The sequence below is a fragment of the Muscardinus avellanarius genome, assembly GCF_963383645.1.
Source record: "Muscardinus avellanarius genome assembly, chromosome: 11".
Classification (NCBI taxonomy): Eukaryota; Metazoa; Chordata; class Mammalia; order Rodentia; family Gliridae; genus Muscardinus; species Muscardinus avellanarius.
The window spans coordinates 65,598,423-65,616,458 of NC_137797.1; the positions used below are offsets into that span (position 1 = coordinate 65,598,423).

The 18,036-nt window shown below is 37.7% G+C and overlaps 2 protein-coding genes across 2 annotated transcripts; both read right to left on the reverse strand.

Moving 5' to 3' along the window:
- Positions 1-1,286: 1,286 nt before the first annotated feature.
- On the reverse strand, positions 1,287-2,225 carry LOC308269498 (olfactory receptor 6C65-like; the record flags this gene model as incomplete). The annotated part of the gene is made up of 1 exon (XM_080704863.1): positions 1,287-2,225. The coding sequence occupies one exon, from the start codon at positions 2,223-2,225 to the stop codon at positions 1,287-1,289; it is 939 nt and encodes a 312-aa protein (XP_080560989.1).
- A 12,855-nt stretch (positions 2,226-15,080) lies between these two features.
- On the reverse strand, positions 15,081-16,016 carry LOC308270237 (olfactory receptor 6C76-like; the record flags this gene model as incomplete). The annotated part of the gene is made up of 1 exon (XM_080706033.1): positions 15,081-16,016. The coding sequence occupies one exon, from the start codon at positions 16,014-16,016 to the stop codon at positions 15,081-15,083; it is 936 nt and encodes a 311-aa protein (XP_080562159.1).
- Between the last annotated feature and the right edge of the window lie 2,020 nt (positions 16,017-18,036).

Sequence of the window (18,036 nt, forward strand, 5' to 3'; positions counted from 1 at the left end):
AATTTGTCTTTTAACTACCCTTATTTAATTGTTCATCAATGATTGTGTTCCCTGATCATTATATGCATTTTAAATAGATGCATATAAATCTTGCACAAATTTTCAGTGACTTTATGAACTGCAGTTTTATGATATTTCACTGCCATCTACTTGATGGTAAAATTATATAAGATGGTATCTCAAGTGTGAAGTCACTACATTTAGCATAAAAGCAGTTGTTTTCTTTTTTTTTACTTTTTTTTTTTTACTGTTTATAGTACATCTAGCATTTCACAACTGATATAGTATTTCACAACTCCTTGTTTTGTTTAGTAGTAAGTATCTAATCTGAAAAGATGTGAACATGTATTTCTGATTAAGTGCACTTTGGTGAAACAGTAATCTGGATAGCTTGAAATAGCTCATTTTAACAGAAGATCATTGTTTCTCAGCTATTCCCCCCTATACATATTCTGACTATTTCATTCAATAAAATAAGAGAATAAAAGTAAGTTAGAAAAAGAGCCCTTTCTCCAAAATTATCACAAAGTATAGTTGTCTAAGCTCTGAAATTAGGTCTCATCCTATTCATTAAATTGTGGGTTGTGTAAATTATCTTTAGGATCACTTATTTTCAAGTATGATTGAAGTTTATCTAGAACTTACTATGTATCTTTTTGAAGCAAATACCAATACTTATTTTATACATATATCTCATAATCTCAAAATGCTTAATGTGTTAAATAGATGAAAAAAAGGTGGGAAGTTATAGAAAAAAGAGAAGAAAATAAAGAATGTAGGAAATACATTTGAGAGTAAAATAGCTTTTTAAAAAGGAGGTTTAAGGTGACTAAATTGTTTTTTGGTGGTGTTAGGGATTGAACTCAGGGATATTCTACCTCTGAGCTGTACCCGATGGCCTTTTTTATTTTTTGTTTTGAAACAGAGTCTTGCTAGGTTTCTGGGAATCTTGCTGTACTGCTAAGGCTGTCTTCACACATGCGATCTGCCCGTCTTAGCTTCCCAAGTACTGGAATTACAGGCATGTGCCACCACATCTTTGACTAGGTTATTTAATTCAACCTCTATCCACTATCCCTTTCCCATTTCTTTTATTCTTATATAGTATTTATCACTTAATAAAGTACTAGGTAGTTTACCTTTCTATCATATTGGTTGTTCAATGTGTGTATTTCAGCACTAGAAGTAAGCTCTACAATGGACCCTGTGCATTTATTTCTTGGTGCATACCTGTTACCTAGAACAATGATTTGTGTTTGTGGTTTCAGCTATAGATTTCATAACAATTAATGCTTGTTTGATGAAAACATTTTTTTGGCAAAGTCTTTAAAAGCCTGTTTTACCTGCTGATTCCTTAAGGTATAGATAAAGGGATTCAACATGGGAGCAACCGAGGTATTTAGCACTGCTATACCTTTGTTTAGAGCTACACCTTCTTTTGCAGATGTTTTTACATACATAAAAATGCAACTTCCATAAGAAAGGGAAACCACAATTATATGGGAGGAACAAGTGGAAAAGGCCTTTTTCCTTTGCTGGGCAGAGGGAATCTTCAGAATTGTCCTAAGGATGAGTGTGTAGGAGAGAATCACCAAGGCCAAAGTTGTCAAGAGTGTGAACCCTGCAAAGGAAAATATCAAAAGCTCTAGAGAGTGTGTGTCTGTGCAAGCAATCATCAGTATGGGAGAAGAGTCACAGGTGAAATGGTCAATAACGTTGGAGTCACAGAAATCCAATTGGAGGCCCATGACCACTGGGGGGAAAACAATGAGAAAACCCGCTATCCAGGAGCTGATGACAAGACAGCCACAGACTTTGTTACTCATGATAGTTGTGTAATGCAGAGGCTTGCAGATGGCCACGTAGCGATCATAGGACATGACAGCCAGAAGAAAAAATTCTGTTACTCCCAGAAAGATTAAAAAAAATACTTGTCCCATGCAAGCATTATAGGAAATGGTTGTGTTCCCTGTAGCAATGCTGACCAGAAATCTGGGAATGCAGACTGTCGTAAATGAAATTTCTATGAAAGAGAAGTTTCTGAGGAAGAAATACATGGGAGTTTTCAAATGGACATCTGACAGTGTTAACATAATGATAGTCATGTTTCCACTCACGCTCAATAAGTATGTGACCAACATAAAGGAGAATATCACAACTTGTAACTCTGGGTCCTCTGTAAGTCCCAGAAGAATAAATTCTATGACTGATGTCTTATTTGGCATAGTTAAGCTCTGAATTCTGATAGATCTGTAGGTAAAAGAAAAGTACATTTCAACTCATGATACCATTTCAAATAGACCCGTAGTGCTCTTATTCTGCATGAAGAACTTGACAAGATGCATTTAATGAGATGTAGCGAAATGGCTATCCACCACAAGTGAAAGCTCGTATCAGGACGTTTTAGGCAGGGAAAGAACTAATGTTTTATTAATTTTAAAACACTCTTATCTCAGCTATGAATATTCTCTTTTTTGTGGTACTAGGGATGGAATCCAGGCATTCTACCTCTGAGCTACATCCCCAGCCCTATTTTTTATTCTTTATTGTGAAACAGGGTCTCACTGAGTTGCAAAGGGCCTCACTAAGTAGCTGAGGCTGCTCGTAAACCACAATCCTTCTGTCTCACCCTCTCAAATGCTGAGATTACAAGGGTGCGCCACCACGCCCAGCTCAGCTATGAATCTTCTGTGTCATATTATTGGTTATTTAGTTAACACAAGAAAGAATTTAACAGTTATAAAAATGGGTAATTATAAATGCTTAGCTTTGTTGTGCTTGAGGATGATTGGACAAGTTGTCAAAATTCATAATGATTTTGGAAACTTAATGACCATAAAACAAAAATGATAGCACTATCATCAAAAAACTTACTTTGAATCATGTTAATCTTTTCTTGTTTTTAATATACTTTTATCAGTACATCGTAATTATACATCATAATGAGGTTCGAGTGATATGAACATATGTGCACACAGCACTTGGTGAGTTTTCCTCTGGATCTCACGTCTCTCACTCCCCGTCCTGTAATATTATTGAGACTGGTAAATATAATTTCATAAATGAACATAGCATTAGTTGAACTTCTCCCTTCATCAGATCTCTCTTTTTCTCCTCCACACATTCATCTCCAAGTCCCCTTCTGCTGTTCTATTGATATTTCTCCTGATTTAACTCAAGTCTCTTTTGCTTTTTATTTTCTGACTAGCTTCCACATAAGAAAGGAAACATATGACCCTTCACTTTCTGAGCCTTTCTGATCTCACTTAGCATAAATATTTTCCTAAATGATTTATGTTCATAGAAAATATTAAACAAAAATGGGAAATTCGAGGAAATTCTTCTCTTCTTACCATTAGGTAAAACTGACCCTATTAGCTGTTCTTTGAAGATGAAACAAATATATATAAGCCCTTATTAATAAACAAAATCATGGTATAAAAGTTCTAATTTGATTTCAAAAAATGTAAAAAAGTAAACAATAAAATAAATCAGATTAATTTAATTAACAACAAACATATTATTTCAAAAAGCTATTGCATGACAACTTTTATCAAAATCTGTTTTGAAGCCAGGCATAGTGGTGCATGCTTGTAATCCCAGCTTTTGGGAGGCTGAGACAGGAGGATCGCAGTTTGTGGCCAGACTCAGCTACTACTTAGGGAGCCCTTTGCAACTCAGTGAGACCCTGTTTCAAAATAAAGAATAAAAAATAGGGCTGGGGGTGTAGCTTGGAGGTAGAATGCCCTGGATGGACTCCAGTACCTTAAAAAAAATAAAAGATCTGCTTTGAAAGAAAATCTGATAACATTTTCCTTCTCCTCCTCCTCCTCCTCCTCTTCCTCCTCCTCCTCCTCCTCCTCCTCCTCCTCCTCCTCCTCCTCCTCCTCCTCCTCCTCCTCCTCCTCCTCCTCCTCCTCCTCCTTCTTCTTCTTCTTCTTCTTCTTCTTCTTCTTCTTCTTCTTCTTCTTTTTCTTCTTCTTCCCTTTTGCGGCACTGGGGATTGAACCCAGACACATTCTACCTTTGAGCTACACCTCCAGCCCTATTTTTATTTTTTGTTTTGGAACAGGGTCTCACTAAGTTGCAGAGGGCCTCACTAAGTAGTGGAGGCTGGCTGCAAACCTGCAATCTTCCTGTCTCAGCTCCCAGGTACTGGGATTACAAGTGTGTGCCGCCACGCCCAGCTTACTTTCTTATATTTCAAGGATGTGATAAGTGAAAGAAATATATTAGAAGGAAGACAATAATAATCATATAGCAAAAATATAATAAATTGTATATCTTCCTCTTATACCCCTTTTTTCTTTCTATTATAGAAAATGTCTATATAACCTATACTCTATGCCAAACAATCATTCTTATATGTTCTATCAAAAAACTCATTTTGCAGATGAGGAAATTTATGTGCAGAGGAGGTATGTTACTTCCCCAAGTCACATAAGTATTATATGCAGATAGTGTAGCATCCATGTTTAACACTAACTTAGGCTTAACTTCATTTGACAAATGAAAGGCTGAATTAATCATCCGATGATGTATATGCAGTCCTGATTACTACTAGCTTCAAGATGCAGGGGTTTGTCTTAGCTCTATGGACTAAGCTCACATGCCAATTTTTAATTACTCAATCCTGGCTAATATAGATACTAGTAGAGGTATTTGCAAACACAATGGAAATTTTAGGCAATTACAGTTCCAATGAGGAAGTTACTCAATAGCATAAAGAGACTTTCCAGGATTGTTGAGTATGATCTACTCCCACCAGCACTAGGAAAAGAAACCAGCTGGGGAGTTCTTGAGTAGATCCTGAGTGCAGTCTGAGTTAATGAACAGAATTCAGATGATAATGAAATAGGAGTAATGCACCCAATATTGTTATTTCTACATAAGAGCATATCATCAAAGCTTAGCTAAGAAAATGTGCCTAACTCCTTCTGGAAACAGGTGTTGTACAATTCTTTTTTAAAAAATTTTTTATTGAACATAAATAGTATACATTTAATCTATACTTGAGACCCTCCCCCCGCCCCTGTTTTCTCTTCCCCCCTCCCACCAATGATTGTCCCGGGTAACCATGCCATATTCATAATTTTACACATATTCATATGTGGGCCCTCATTAATCAAGTTCAGCCTTCCTCCTCTCCTATCTTTCCATTCAAGGCTTGCTGGTATTTCCCCTCCATTATCTGGAGTACCACTGGTATCCTCTGTGTAGGTGTTGTACAATTCTAAACTCACCTGCCACAAATTTAGTAAGATCTAGGCAGAGAAAATAATGCAAGAATTGACAAAATGCCTTCATGATACATTTCAAAGAGATGAATTGTTAAGAGCTCTATCATTTAGAAAGAAAATTAACAGTGTGGATATAGAGTAGATATACTCACATTTATGTTAGTCAAGTCATGGTTTAAGCTTAGTTTTCTGATTACCTATAATAAGATAAATATTTTAGGCAGAATTTTTTTCATTTTTATACCTTTGATCAAATTACTTCTCTGTTGTATGGCCACTCAGTCATTAGAATTTAAAGGTTTTATCCTTTTCCATAAACTATCCATTTCTCAATCCAAAATCCAATTAAAGAGAATGAGAAAAATTCAATCTACAAAATGGCTTAAAAAAAAAAAAAAGCCAATGTCCTGTGATACAGGTTTTCCAAAAATCTTTCCTCCAAATTGTGACGTCTGTGTATTTTAAATGTAAGGTTAGAGAAGTTTGTTTGGGAGGCAAACATAATAGACATATATCCTTGGAGACAGAAAAATAAACTGGTGCATCTAATAACACAAATAATTTGGCAACACTTTAATTAGGTTCTCTTGGGAGCCATTCGGTATTTCGGGAATACAGAATTCCACCTGTAATGTCAGAATTGCATAAAGCAAAGGAAAGATAATAATTGCTTGAATACATTTTGTAAATTATTCTTCAATTACTGCTTTAAATGAAAAGAGACTCACCTTGGCTCCCTAGTAATTTTCAATGAGAAAAGATGAATTAAGAGGTTGGAATGTAATTGTGACCTAAAAGAAATTTCAACTAGAGATTTGATATCATAAATAAAGATAAAAAATAGTTTTCTGGATAGAACTGATGTTTTCTGGGGGAAGACCATGCATGCTAGTTGAGTGAGTTAGCAAAATATTATATATAAGACATTTGAAGATTTATCGGATAGATGAAAAGTGTGACTGAGGACTAGATAGTTTATGGTTTAATTTGAGATAGGTCATTAGCGTAATGGATTCCATGTTTCTAATTAATAGAATTATGCAATGCCAGACCACATGTTATATATTCTACAATGATGAAGTTAAAAGCAGTACCTTTTAACAGGGAATACTTGGAGGGCTGGATGTCATGGTTATGGTAAACAATGCCTTCAGATTAGCAATAAGTGGTAAAGTCCAGAAGAAATCTAGTAGTTTGAATCTACCCAAGGAAGGTATCTCACTTCTATACTAGTATCAGCTACAAAATTCGTGACCACTGAAAAACAGGCATTCCCATTAATATTCAACTAAATTTTATTTTGCTTCTTTTTGCTTCTTTCCTTACCTTATTTTTAAAATTAACATTTACCTTAAATAAAGTGCATGGTACTGAATCTCTCCATTTTGAAAGAGTATTTTTATATAATATTTTAGAGCCACTGATTTATTAAAGAGTAATAAACAAAGATAAAATGGTAAAATTGGCCATCACCCAAATGAAAAATCTGTATTTTGGGTGACAGAAAAATAACAGATCTTGGAACTCAAAGAATCAATCTTTCCACTTCAGACATCACTAAAATGGTCAAACAGACAATTATTAAAAAAAATGTAATCTAATAAAAATCTTATGGTAACATGGGGAATGGTTAATCTAAGAAAATGAAGCTACAATCTGGGAAGAAAATGTTAAGGTGATTTTGGTATCCAGTATTATCTCCCATTTTCTAGCATAGTGGCAGCTGTGGCAAAAGTGGCCTTCATTTCAGTCATGGCTGCCAGTTTTAGAGGGCTAATACAAAAATTCTTAAAATGCTACTTTTTCATTTTCACTAGTCTGGAGGTTCCCTGAGAGTCTGATTTGGAGGCTGATCTCTGTTTCACTGTTCTTGAGCTAGAATGTCTTTTTAGGTAGTGGTGGTTGCTGTTGAAACATGAAAGATAAATAATTACTGTGGCTGCCTAAGACAAAGGACAGTGGGAGTTAGTAAAGGTCAGACTCTCCCCAAAAACTAGGAAAGGGAGGCAGAAGGTAAATTTTCTTGGGAAAAAAATAGTTTAAAAGGACTATCTCAGATTTCATGGAAAAATGAGTGAAATGTATATTCCCAGGGTGAGAAAGTCATTGAAAATGCCTTCAGAATGCCCTAAACTTTTTGCCTCTACCAAATGTGTGTGTTCCATGAAAGCAGAAGGTAAAAGTTAAGGCAGAGTTGTAGGCAGTCTGACTAAGCATTGAAGGAGTAACTTATCTCAAAGCAAGTTGCAAAGACTAGAAGAGTTCTAATATTTCTCCTTTTTTCTTCAGACACTAAAATAAAGCTCTGTCAGGTCACTAACTGACTACTGAAGTAGAAAAATAGAAACAGCAGTGATGACACATGATAAGGAATATAGTCTTACCAAAAATAGTTCCATAAAGTCTCTAAGTCAATATATAATTCCAGTTTGAATATTATAGTCTTCAAAACTTCAGCCATCAACAAGCAACAATAGCAAAACTTGGTGAGGGAGAAGAATCTAATTTCCAGAGTAATTACCACATTATAATATTTTAAATGTCCAGTTTTCAGAAACAGTAACAAGGCTTACATAAGAAAGTATGGATTATTCATGAGGGGATGTGAAAGTAGGGAAAATGGAAGAAAGAAATTGACAGAAAATGGCTCTGAGAAAATGCAGATTGGACATACTAAATTATGACTTCATGTTAACCATGTTCAAAGTGCTCAAGGAAACAATGGACAAAAAACTTAAAAAACCAGGAGAATGATGAATGAATGAAGAACCCAAATTAACATAGATTATAACAGAGTCAGATAGAAATTTTAATCTGAAAAATCTAACACACACACACACACACACACACACACACACACACACACACACACATTTACAGGGGACTTCAAGAAGTATCATGGGAAAGAATCAGCAATCTTGAATACAGGACAATTGAAATTATGTAGTCAGAAAAGAGACAAAGAAGAACAGGCAAGGGAGGCAAAACCCAGCAAAAGGAGTGTAAGACCAGACACTTTTTAATTAATTAGCACCCTCGGGCAAGGAGGAAGTGGTCAGTCAGAGTCACGCCTAAGGAAGGAAGTGAGGGTATTAGGTAGCCAGGTCTTGGGGTGGAAGCTAGCAAGGCAGGAGAATGCTGGTCCTCTGGTGACATCTGGAGTCTGCTCCACCTCCACTTCTGGTTTCCGGGGCTCCAGGGCCTCCTGTTCCAACTGCAGGGTCCTGTGAGGGGAGGGGGAGGGCACCTCATCTTATCATCCCAGCCTTTTGGTAATATTGGTTGATTACTGAGTCAATAACTACTTCCTGCTGGCAGAGGGGACATTGTTATAGGGGCCCCTTGGCTGGAAGAGGTTGGATCATTCTGAAGTGGGCAGGCGGGAATATGGCTGCAGCAGGAGTTGTTCAAAGGCTACCCTGGACAGCTAGGTAATGCACATCTGAATGAACTTTAGCAGACAAGGGGTTATGGTTGTCTGGCATTGAGAGATGAGAGAGAGAGAGAGAGAGAGAGAGAGAGAGAGAGAGAGAGAGAGAGAGAGACAGCACTGCGCTGCTTCACTTTGTGGTCAGTCCAACAGTTTGTGGAGGGGGTGGTGAATAGGTTTTCTGCACAGTGAACTTCCAGACATAAACAGGTGGGCCTGCTAAAATAAAAGCATTAAAGAGAGTCATGCCAAGAAAAATGGAGCTCAGTGGGCCCCAACACTGTACAGGAGAATCTTTCATGAGGCTGTTGTAACAGAGCCCTTTTTTAGCTGATTGGGGTCACCCAGCAGTTTGGCCACAGTGAGTGTGGTTAGGATCACTGTGAAGGGCCCAGTCCACCGTGATTGAAGATGTTTTGGTTGAAGTGACTTGAGAAGGACTTGGTGTCCTGGCTTAAGGGCCTTGGCTGCTGGGTGTAGAGCTGCTTCTTCATCCCAGGTTGTGGAAGATATTGGTCAGTGTGTTCCCAAAGGAGGTGCCTAAGAAAACATAATTAACAGAGATAGGAAGCCAAGGGAGGGGGATCCAAAGGGAGAGAGTGATTAAGCAAAAAAGAGTGACCATACAACAATTCAAAGGGGCTCATGAAGGTGGAGCTTTGAGGGGTGGCCTGTACACTGACTGAGTAGGTAGATCCCATGTCAACCAAAAAGGAGATTGGCTTACCCACTACCTTGAGAGTTACCCTTGGCCTGGCAAGGGTAATCCAGATTGACTAGTCCAGGAGCAGTCAGTCTTTGGCCAGGCTGAGTAGGGCCAGTGGCAGGGCCTGGTCTGGGAGGGTGATTCCCCCTGTGTTGAGGCACCTGGGGCTCACCGCTTTCCAAGGGCAATCACTTTTCCAGTGGCCCTCCTATCCTCAAGACAAATATGGTCTGGTTGATTGGCATGTCTGAGGGTGAAGCACCTCCTGGAGGTACTTGTTGCTGTCTTCCACCTCTAGGTGGCGCTCACCGTCCAGAGGGGTGAGCCGCCATCTCTGGCCTCAGGGCTGCTACTAAGGCACAGGCTTGCAAATCTGCCTTTTGGTGGAGCCAGATTATGTGTTCCACCTCAGCTTGTTTCTCTCGGGAATTAAAGACCTTAAATACCATGTTCACCAAATCTCAAATAGGAGTCTGAGGCCTGTCCCCTGCCTTTTTAAATTTCTTCCGAATGTTAGGGGCCAATTGCCCAATGAAATGTGTTGCCAACACCACAGATCCCACTTTAGTAGATGGATCTAAATAAGTATAGAGGGTGAAAGCCTCCTGAAGCCAATTAGGAAAAATGGCTTGGTCTTCATCTGGACCTTGGGTGAGTTCCTTAAGTTTATCATAGTTAACCACCTTATGGGAGGCGGCCTGCCTGCCATCAAGGAGGCATAGGATCATATGGTCTCTCCTTTTTAATCCCTCATCCCCCATTGTTTAGGGCTGCCTGGTAATTCCAATGGGGATCTTCAGAAGGTACCATGGCCTCTCCAGTAGGGAGGAAAGGGTTAGTCAAATGGGCCTTGTCAGCTCATTCTCAGGTGGCCTTTAAGATATGATCCTGTTCATCAGGGGTTAAGACAGAGGTTAAAGTAACATGAAGATTCCACCATGTGAGATCATACACTTGAATAATATATTGGAATTCCTTAATAAAAGTGTATGGATTGGTGGAAAAAGAACCCAGTTTTTTTTTTCAATTTAAGCAAGGTCTGGGAGGGAGAAAGGGACATGAACATGAACCACACCCTCTGCACCAGCCACCTTGCAGAGTGGGGCCAAGAAAGAAGGGAGTCCTTGAGGAGGATATGGTGATTTACAGGGGAAGGTGAGGGGGAGGTAAGGGTTGGTTCCTTAAGGGAGGATGGTGGGGGGGAAATGAGCAGGTTAGGATGAGAGGCCATCAGAGGGGGTTCTGATGGCAGATTGAGATCAGAGAGGGAGGGATATATAGGGAGAACTTGGGGTGTGGAGGTGGACTCCACTGGTGAAAAGAGATTAGTGGTAGGGTGGCTAGGATGATGAGGAGATGATGAGCAGAGATCCTGAGGACCAGGGGTGGAATCAGAAGATGACATCTGTAACTTGGCAAAGCCATAGGATGGCAACTATGGCTCAGCAGAATTAGAAAATGGTGGCTGATGGGGGGAAGGGGTTGGAGGTTGAGAAGAATGGGTGGGAGTGTCAAAAACCAGGAGGACCTGGGCAGTGGAACAGTGGGAAAAAAGGGAGAGATGGGAGCACAAGGAGAAAAAGGTGTGGATATAAGGGACTTCCGACCACGTACCAGACCACTTACAAAAGTTGCTGAGATTGATCAGGATATTAAAATCCAGAGTTCCATTTTTGGGCCATTGAGACCCATTATCCAATTTTTACTGAGGTCCCAGGGTCTAAAGATGAACAAGGAGACCACCCAGTCGGGACTGGGGATCTATATTGGAATTTTGGTTTCTCGTGTCTGGTCTGTGGGTGAGAATGAACAACAGGAGACAGGTGTCCACGTTATCCTGATTAATGTTCAGGAACAGGGCCAAGAGGATGGGAGGGATGTTTCCACTCCTTTTCCAGGGCCGGAGGAGGCAACCTGGTTGTCCAGGTTAACTCTGGTATGGCTGCACGTTTGACAAACAGAGAAGCTAGAGGTGATGATTCACTAATCAGAGGAAAGGAAGGGAACTCACCTTGTCATAGAGCAGTCAGTCCAAACAAGAGTCGAGAGTCCAGATTCCAGGAAGTAGAGAGGAGGGCTCCTTCAGGGGCCCAGGGGGGATGTTACACTGGGGAGCCATAGGGTCTCAGGGAGGGAGAGAAAGACCCTCCCCCTCTTGGGTTTTGGCACCACATGTAACATTGAAATTGAGTCGGAGATTGCAAGGGAGGCAAAATCAAGGAAAAGGAATGTGAGACCAGGCACTTTTTAATTAATTAATGCTCTTGGGAGGGTCTGCCAACCGATATTGTTGGGGGAGGGGCTGATTGGTCAGTCAGTAAGGGAGGAAGTAAGGGTATTTAGGTAGCCAGGTCTTGGGGTGGGGGCTAGCAAGGGAGGAGAATGTCGGTCCTCTTGCAACATCTGGAGTCTGCCCCACCTCCCTTTCTGGCTTCCGGGGCTCCAGGGGCCTCCTGTCCCAGCTGTAGGGTCCCATGACGGGAAGGGGAAGGGACCCGACCTATCAATTATAAACTCAAGGAAATCTACAATAAGATACATTAAATAAAATGTCTAAAGCCACCCAATTATAGGAGCACTCAGAAATGAATATATTTACTAACAATTTTACTATGGATAAATTTATATTGATTTCCACCTATTAGCATTCATTGACTTTTAGGATAAACTTTTTGAAATAAGTCTCTATTGATTAAGAGGATAGAATTTTACATCATTTTCTCCCAAAATGTATCAATAGCCTCTTTATCTACCTATTCCTATTACCTATATATGACAAATAAATATACAATATGCATAATATCAATATTGATTATATTATTTAACATTTGCATGCTCTTTCTACATTCTTGATTTTCCCTTTTGAATTTATGCTTGAATATTATATCTTATGAAAAGACTTTCACTATTTAATTTCTTTGTAAATTGTATATTACAATATGAAAGTCATAAACAATAATGTTTAGTATTTTTTGGTATCCACACATATATTAAATTACTGATGATCAGTATGCTCATTTTAATAATAGCTTTGTTATAATATTACTTCTGTGAGCCAGGTGTGGTGGCGCACACTTGTAATCCCAGCATTTGGGAGGCTGAGACAGGAGGATCATAGTTCACAGCCAGCCTCAGCTACTTAGTGAGGCCCTTTGCAACTCAGTGAGAGCCTGTTTCAAAATAAAGGATAAAAAATAGGGCTGGATATATAGCTTGGAGGTACAATGCCCCTGGGTTCTTTCCCCAGTACCACAAAAAATAATAATATTGCTTCTGTGGTTGTTACCTATAGGTAAAAATTCACTTAAAAGTGAATATTTAAGCCGGGCTTAGTGGCACATGCTTGTAATATCAGTATTTGAAAGGAAGGATAGCAGGTTTGTGCCTAGCCTCAGCTACTTAGTGAGGCCCTCTGCAGCTTGATGACACCCTGTTTAAAAATAAAGAATAAAAAATAGGACTGGAGGTGGGGCTCCTGTGTTCAATCCCCAGTACCGCAAAAAAAAAAAAAGTACGTATTAAAAAATGACAGGTGGTAAATTGCAGTAATGTGCATGTTGAAAAAATTGAGGTAGCTGGGGGTGGTGGTGCATGCTTGTAACCCCAGTACTTGAGAGACTGAGATGGGAGCATCATGGATTTTAAAATGAATAAGAAATAGGACTGGGGGTGTAGCTTGAAGGTATGTTGCCCTTTGGATTCAATCCCCATTACCATAAAAAAAGAAAGAAAGAAAATAAAAAATTGAGGTGTGCAGCAAATATAGTTTTAGTCTTTAATTTAGTCTATAATTTAATCTAGCAAAGCCCTTAGTCCTTAATTTTGTTAACTTTCCTAAAATCTTGGCAGATAGTTATTAAACATAACCACAACTTAAAATTTACAAACATAAGTAAATAAATTATTCTTAAAATGAATAACTATTAAAAATTCATTGGCTATCAGATTTAATGACATTTATAGAAAAAAGAATTAGCAAATTGAAATACGAGTTCATTTGTCAAACTAGTTGAATAATAAACATAGCTGTTTAAGTTTGGAAAAATTCAGTGAAAGTGTTCTGTGAAAATCAATTGGGTACATGAAAGTTATAATGAAGCTTATAGTATGCTTTATTATTATCTATTGGTTATATTAGTAAAACTCGTGTCTGAGCAGGGTTTTTTGATAACCAGTTGTTAAACATTTACTAACACATCATATCTCTTCTCCCATATGCATTGAGAGATAAAGATTTTATAGACTACCATATTAATAAAATTGTACCTATATGAGCAGGAGCAAAAACAAGCCCATATTTACATTAACTCTCCAAAGTAACTATTGGAAAAATAAAAATTCTTGTAAAGCAAAAGAAACAAAAATATAATTCTGAACTAGCTAGAAAATTCAGCTCTATGATGTTTAAGAATTCCAATATATGTTCCAATTTTAATGAAAGCTACCATCAATTTAGTGAAATACTTCCTATAAGTAGATGTAGTAAAATTCTTTGCTATTAAATACAGATGGAAACATATGTGTATGTTTTCATTCTCGTACTCTCAGGATGAATTTTTAAATTTTCATCTGCTTTTGATTATTTATAATCCTGATTATAAATATAGACTCTGATTATACAAAAAAAGACTCATTCTTTTTCTTTCTTTCTTTTTTAGTACTGAGGATGTAACTCATTCTACCTCTGTGAGTCATTCTACCTTTGAGCCACACCCCAGTCCTATTATTATTATTTTTTTTTGAGAAAAGTTCTCACCAAGTTACTGAGGGCCTCATTAAATTGCTGAGGCTGGGTTCGAACCTGTGATTCTCCTGTTTCAGTGCTGGGATTACAGGCATTTACCTCCATGCTCAGCTTGACTCATTTTTTTTTTCAATAAGGAGAAAAGAGAATCCAAGAGTTGAGAATTTGAATTAATATTAAAGAAATGTGTTGATAGTAAATTAAATGATATCATGTGTTCATGCATTGCTTGTGGAAGAAAATAGATATAAAGAAGCAAATACATAAATAGTGAACACTTTTTTAAATTTAGAGATAATTTGAAATACCTTATGGAAAAGTTTATATACCAAAATATGGATGTTATAAGCATTAAAATAGCAAGTCGAGGCATTAACAGTGTAGCTACAGAGCCATCATCAGTGTATCCTCCTTAGAGATGCTTCATGGTGAGAGTATTGGGGCCCACCAGAAATATCAAAGTTATCCGTGTAGTGACTTTGGACTTTCAGTTTAAAAATCATTATATAACACGTATGTGCCAAACAGCATAGACCAATATTATGATGCCCGAATCATTGGAAATACAAGGAGAAATAGAAACACACTAGAAGACAGTCCCTTGCAGTACTTATTTTAGTACTCTACTTATGCACTGGGAAAAATAGTTTTCAAAATTGCTTGATGATAACCTTTATTTCGCTTTTTCTGAGTGCTCAACAAGAAAGTTATTTAATGATCACATAAACATAACATCTAGCATTCTTATTAAATCCTCATTTTTATGACATCAAATCAATCATTCTCAGGGAATTTTCATGGCATATAATGATCACTGCGCCAAGCGAGGTCAAAATGGAGAGCAAAATATTCCAGAAAAGGAAGTAGTATATGGTAGTGGAGGGAGAAATAGAACGGTGTTGGTACTGCATGACATAGAAGGTTCCATTTAAAGTGCAGGTAATGAAGTGTTTTTCACCGTTAAAATTTATTTGACAAACACTTTTTGACCAAATTCTTAAAGGATTGTTTTACCTGATGGTTCCTTAGGGAGTAGATAAAAGGATTTAGCATTGGAGCAACAGAAGTATTGAGCACCGCTATACCCTTAGTCAGAGCTTTTCCTTCCTTTGCTGAAGTTTTGACATACATGAAGATGCAGCTTCCGTAAGAAATGGAGACAACAATCATGTGCGAAGAACAAGTGGAAAAGGCCTTTTTCCTTTGCTCGGCAGAGGGGATTCTCAGAATTGTCTTAAGGATGAATGCGTAGGAAAGAATCACTAATGTCAAGGTGACTATGAGAGTGAATACTGCCAAGAAAAATCCCAAGAGCTCTAAGAAGCTTGTGTCTGTGCAGGAGATCAGTAACATGGGAGAGGTGTCACAGGTGAAATGGTCAATAATGTTGGAGTTGCAGAAATCCAGTTGAAGCCCCATGATCAGAGGTGGAAAGATGATGAGAAATCCAGTCAGCCAAGAACTAATTATGAGCAAGGTGCAGACCCTGCTATTCATTATGGTTGTGTAATGCAGGGGCTTACAGATAGCCACATAGCGATCATAAGACATGGCAGTCAAAAGGAAAAATTCTGTTGAACCAAACAGTATGAAGAAAAATATCTGGGCCATGCAAGAGCTATAGGAAATGGTCATATCCCCTGTTACAATGCTGACTAGGAATCGAGGAACACAAACTGTTGTGAATGAGATTTCCAGGAAAGAGAAATTCCTAAGGAAGAAGTACATGGGTGTTTTAAGGCAGGGATCTATCAGAGTGAGGGTAATAATGGTCAGATTTCCAGTAATACTCAGTATATATGTGAAAAAGAGAAATAGAAAAATCAGAATATTCAGCTTTGGGTCATCTGTTAATCCCAGAAGAACAAACTCGGTCACAGATGTTTGATTTTTCATTTCTTATTGTTGACTTTTGCTAGGTCTATAAATGGAAACAAGAAACAATAAGTTGGTGAGCACAGGATTAACTTTTTATAAGCATCTCCTGGGTTAGGAAGCATGTAAGGCCTGTAATGGAACAATAAATTAGTCACCAAATTTGCTGAATTTTGAAAAAAATGTATTAACCACAAGAAAAATAATCTATGCCTGGTATCTGCCTGATATATCACTAGCCATTTAATATGAAGGCATTCACTTGACAGCTTTAATAAATGCATCTGTATAAGAAAACAGGACTTACCAAAGGTGTTTTACTTTCTTTTAAAAATCTGATCATCTATGTGTAAAAACTAGGTAGAAAACTGTAAAATGTAAAATATTCTTCTGTTGTTAAAATAAGAGACCTCAGATAAAGAAGTAGAGACTCCAGTGAGTGATGGAAGGGGCTTAGGGAGGAGAGAAGGGATAGAGATGTAATGAAGGTGACCGTGTAAATAATGCTATGTACATATGTAAAATTGTCAATACCAATCTCAGTGATATGTACAGGGAAGGTGAGGGAGAGGGGGTGGAGTGGGATCCAGAGGGAAATACACCAAGTGCTGTGTGCATAAATCTTCCTATCACTCTATACCTCCTTATGATGTATAATTACAATATACCAATAAAATATTTAAGAACCTATCCCAATGACTACATGTTTTGATTTTTATTCTTTTTTAAAATGATAGCTCTACTGAAATATAATTCACATACCATAAAATTTCCCCACTTACACAGTATAGTTCAATGATTATTTGAAACATTTACCAGAATTAATTTTAGAATATTTCTATCATTTAAAAATCCCATACCTATCAGCAGCGTCTATCTCATCCAAAATTTCTCCCCTAACCACATAGTGTTTGGTTGTATTAATATGAAATGTCCAGAATAAGAAAAAATGTTCTGATTTTCTGAAAATGAAGCATTTTGAAGTTTTCAGAGTTATTTTTCACAGTTGTAAAGATATCTAATATCAGTCTTGCCTATGTAGAGAATTAATAATTTGATGTGAATCAGAAACATTAAAACTAATATTTAATATGACCCTAAAGAAACAAACTCAGAATTTGCCAAAATTTAAAAATTTTTACTTTCTGAATTGACGATTTGTTGCTTTAGAGATGAGATTCTTACAGCCAACGTTAAATGATCTAGGTTCACATGATTAGAAAATGGAAAAAATAAACCAGGCAAGAAGTAGAAATACACTTATAATTATATAATCCCAAATGGTAGCAATTGAACTGCTCTAACTCAATGCTAGGTCACTTTTCTCTGAGCAATAATGTTGAGGCTTGACATTTGTAGCATTTCATATACATCTCCACCTGTTTACCCTTGTTTTTCTTATATAATAATATACTTATATAGCACAGGGTGGAATTTGGGAAGATGATCCTTGCTATATACGGCTAGGTAAACATATTGTAGCAATGAACCGAATAGTAAATCTATGGCTAATATGGGGGAGACACTGACTGGTAAAAGATACTACAGCCAGACCTTGGAGATGAGTACAGAAGTTCTGCAATTTATGATCTAGGGAAGAGTTGGTGACATGATGAAAAGTCTAGCTGCCTTAAGCAGTGAAAAAAGTTCTATAGGCTACCTCAAGTTGCCAAATCACCTTTAGTTTTAAAGTCTGAAACTCTGGTGGTATTCCAAAAGTTTTCATGGTGTGAAAGTGTCTCTGGTACCAACTTATTATTTAGGAGTAAAGCTAACAGCTATGGAAATAGCACAGAGAAGCACAAATGGACAGTGTGCAGCTGGTTACAGAGTAGAAATTCAGAACCAGAAATTATGCTTTCCTGAAATGTGGCTAAGACTTAAAAAAAGAAAAAGAAAAAGAAATGAAAACGGAAAAGAAAAAGAAAAGGAAAGGAGGGAGAGAGCTAGAAAAGAGGGAAAGAAAGAAAAAAAATTGTGGGATCCTTGTCAGAATTTGGGAACAATACTTACAGTGAAACATGCAAATAGAGGTGATAAA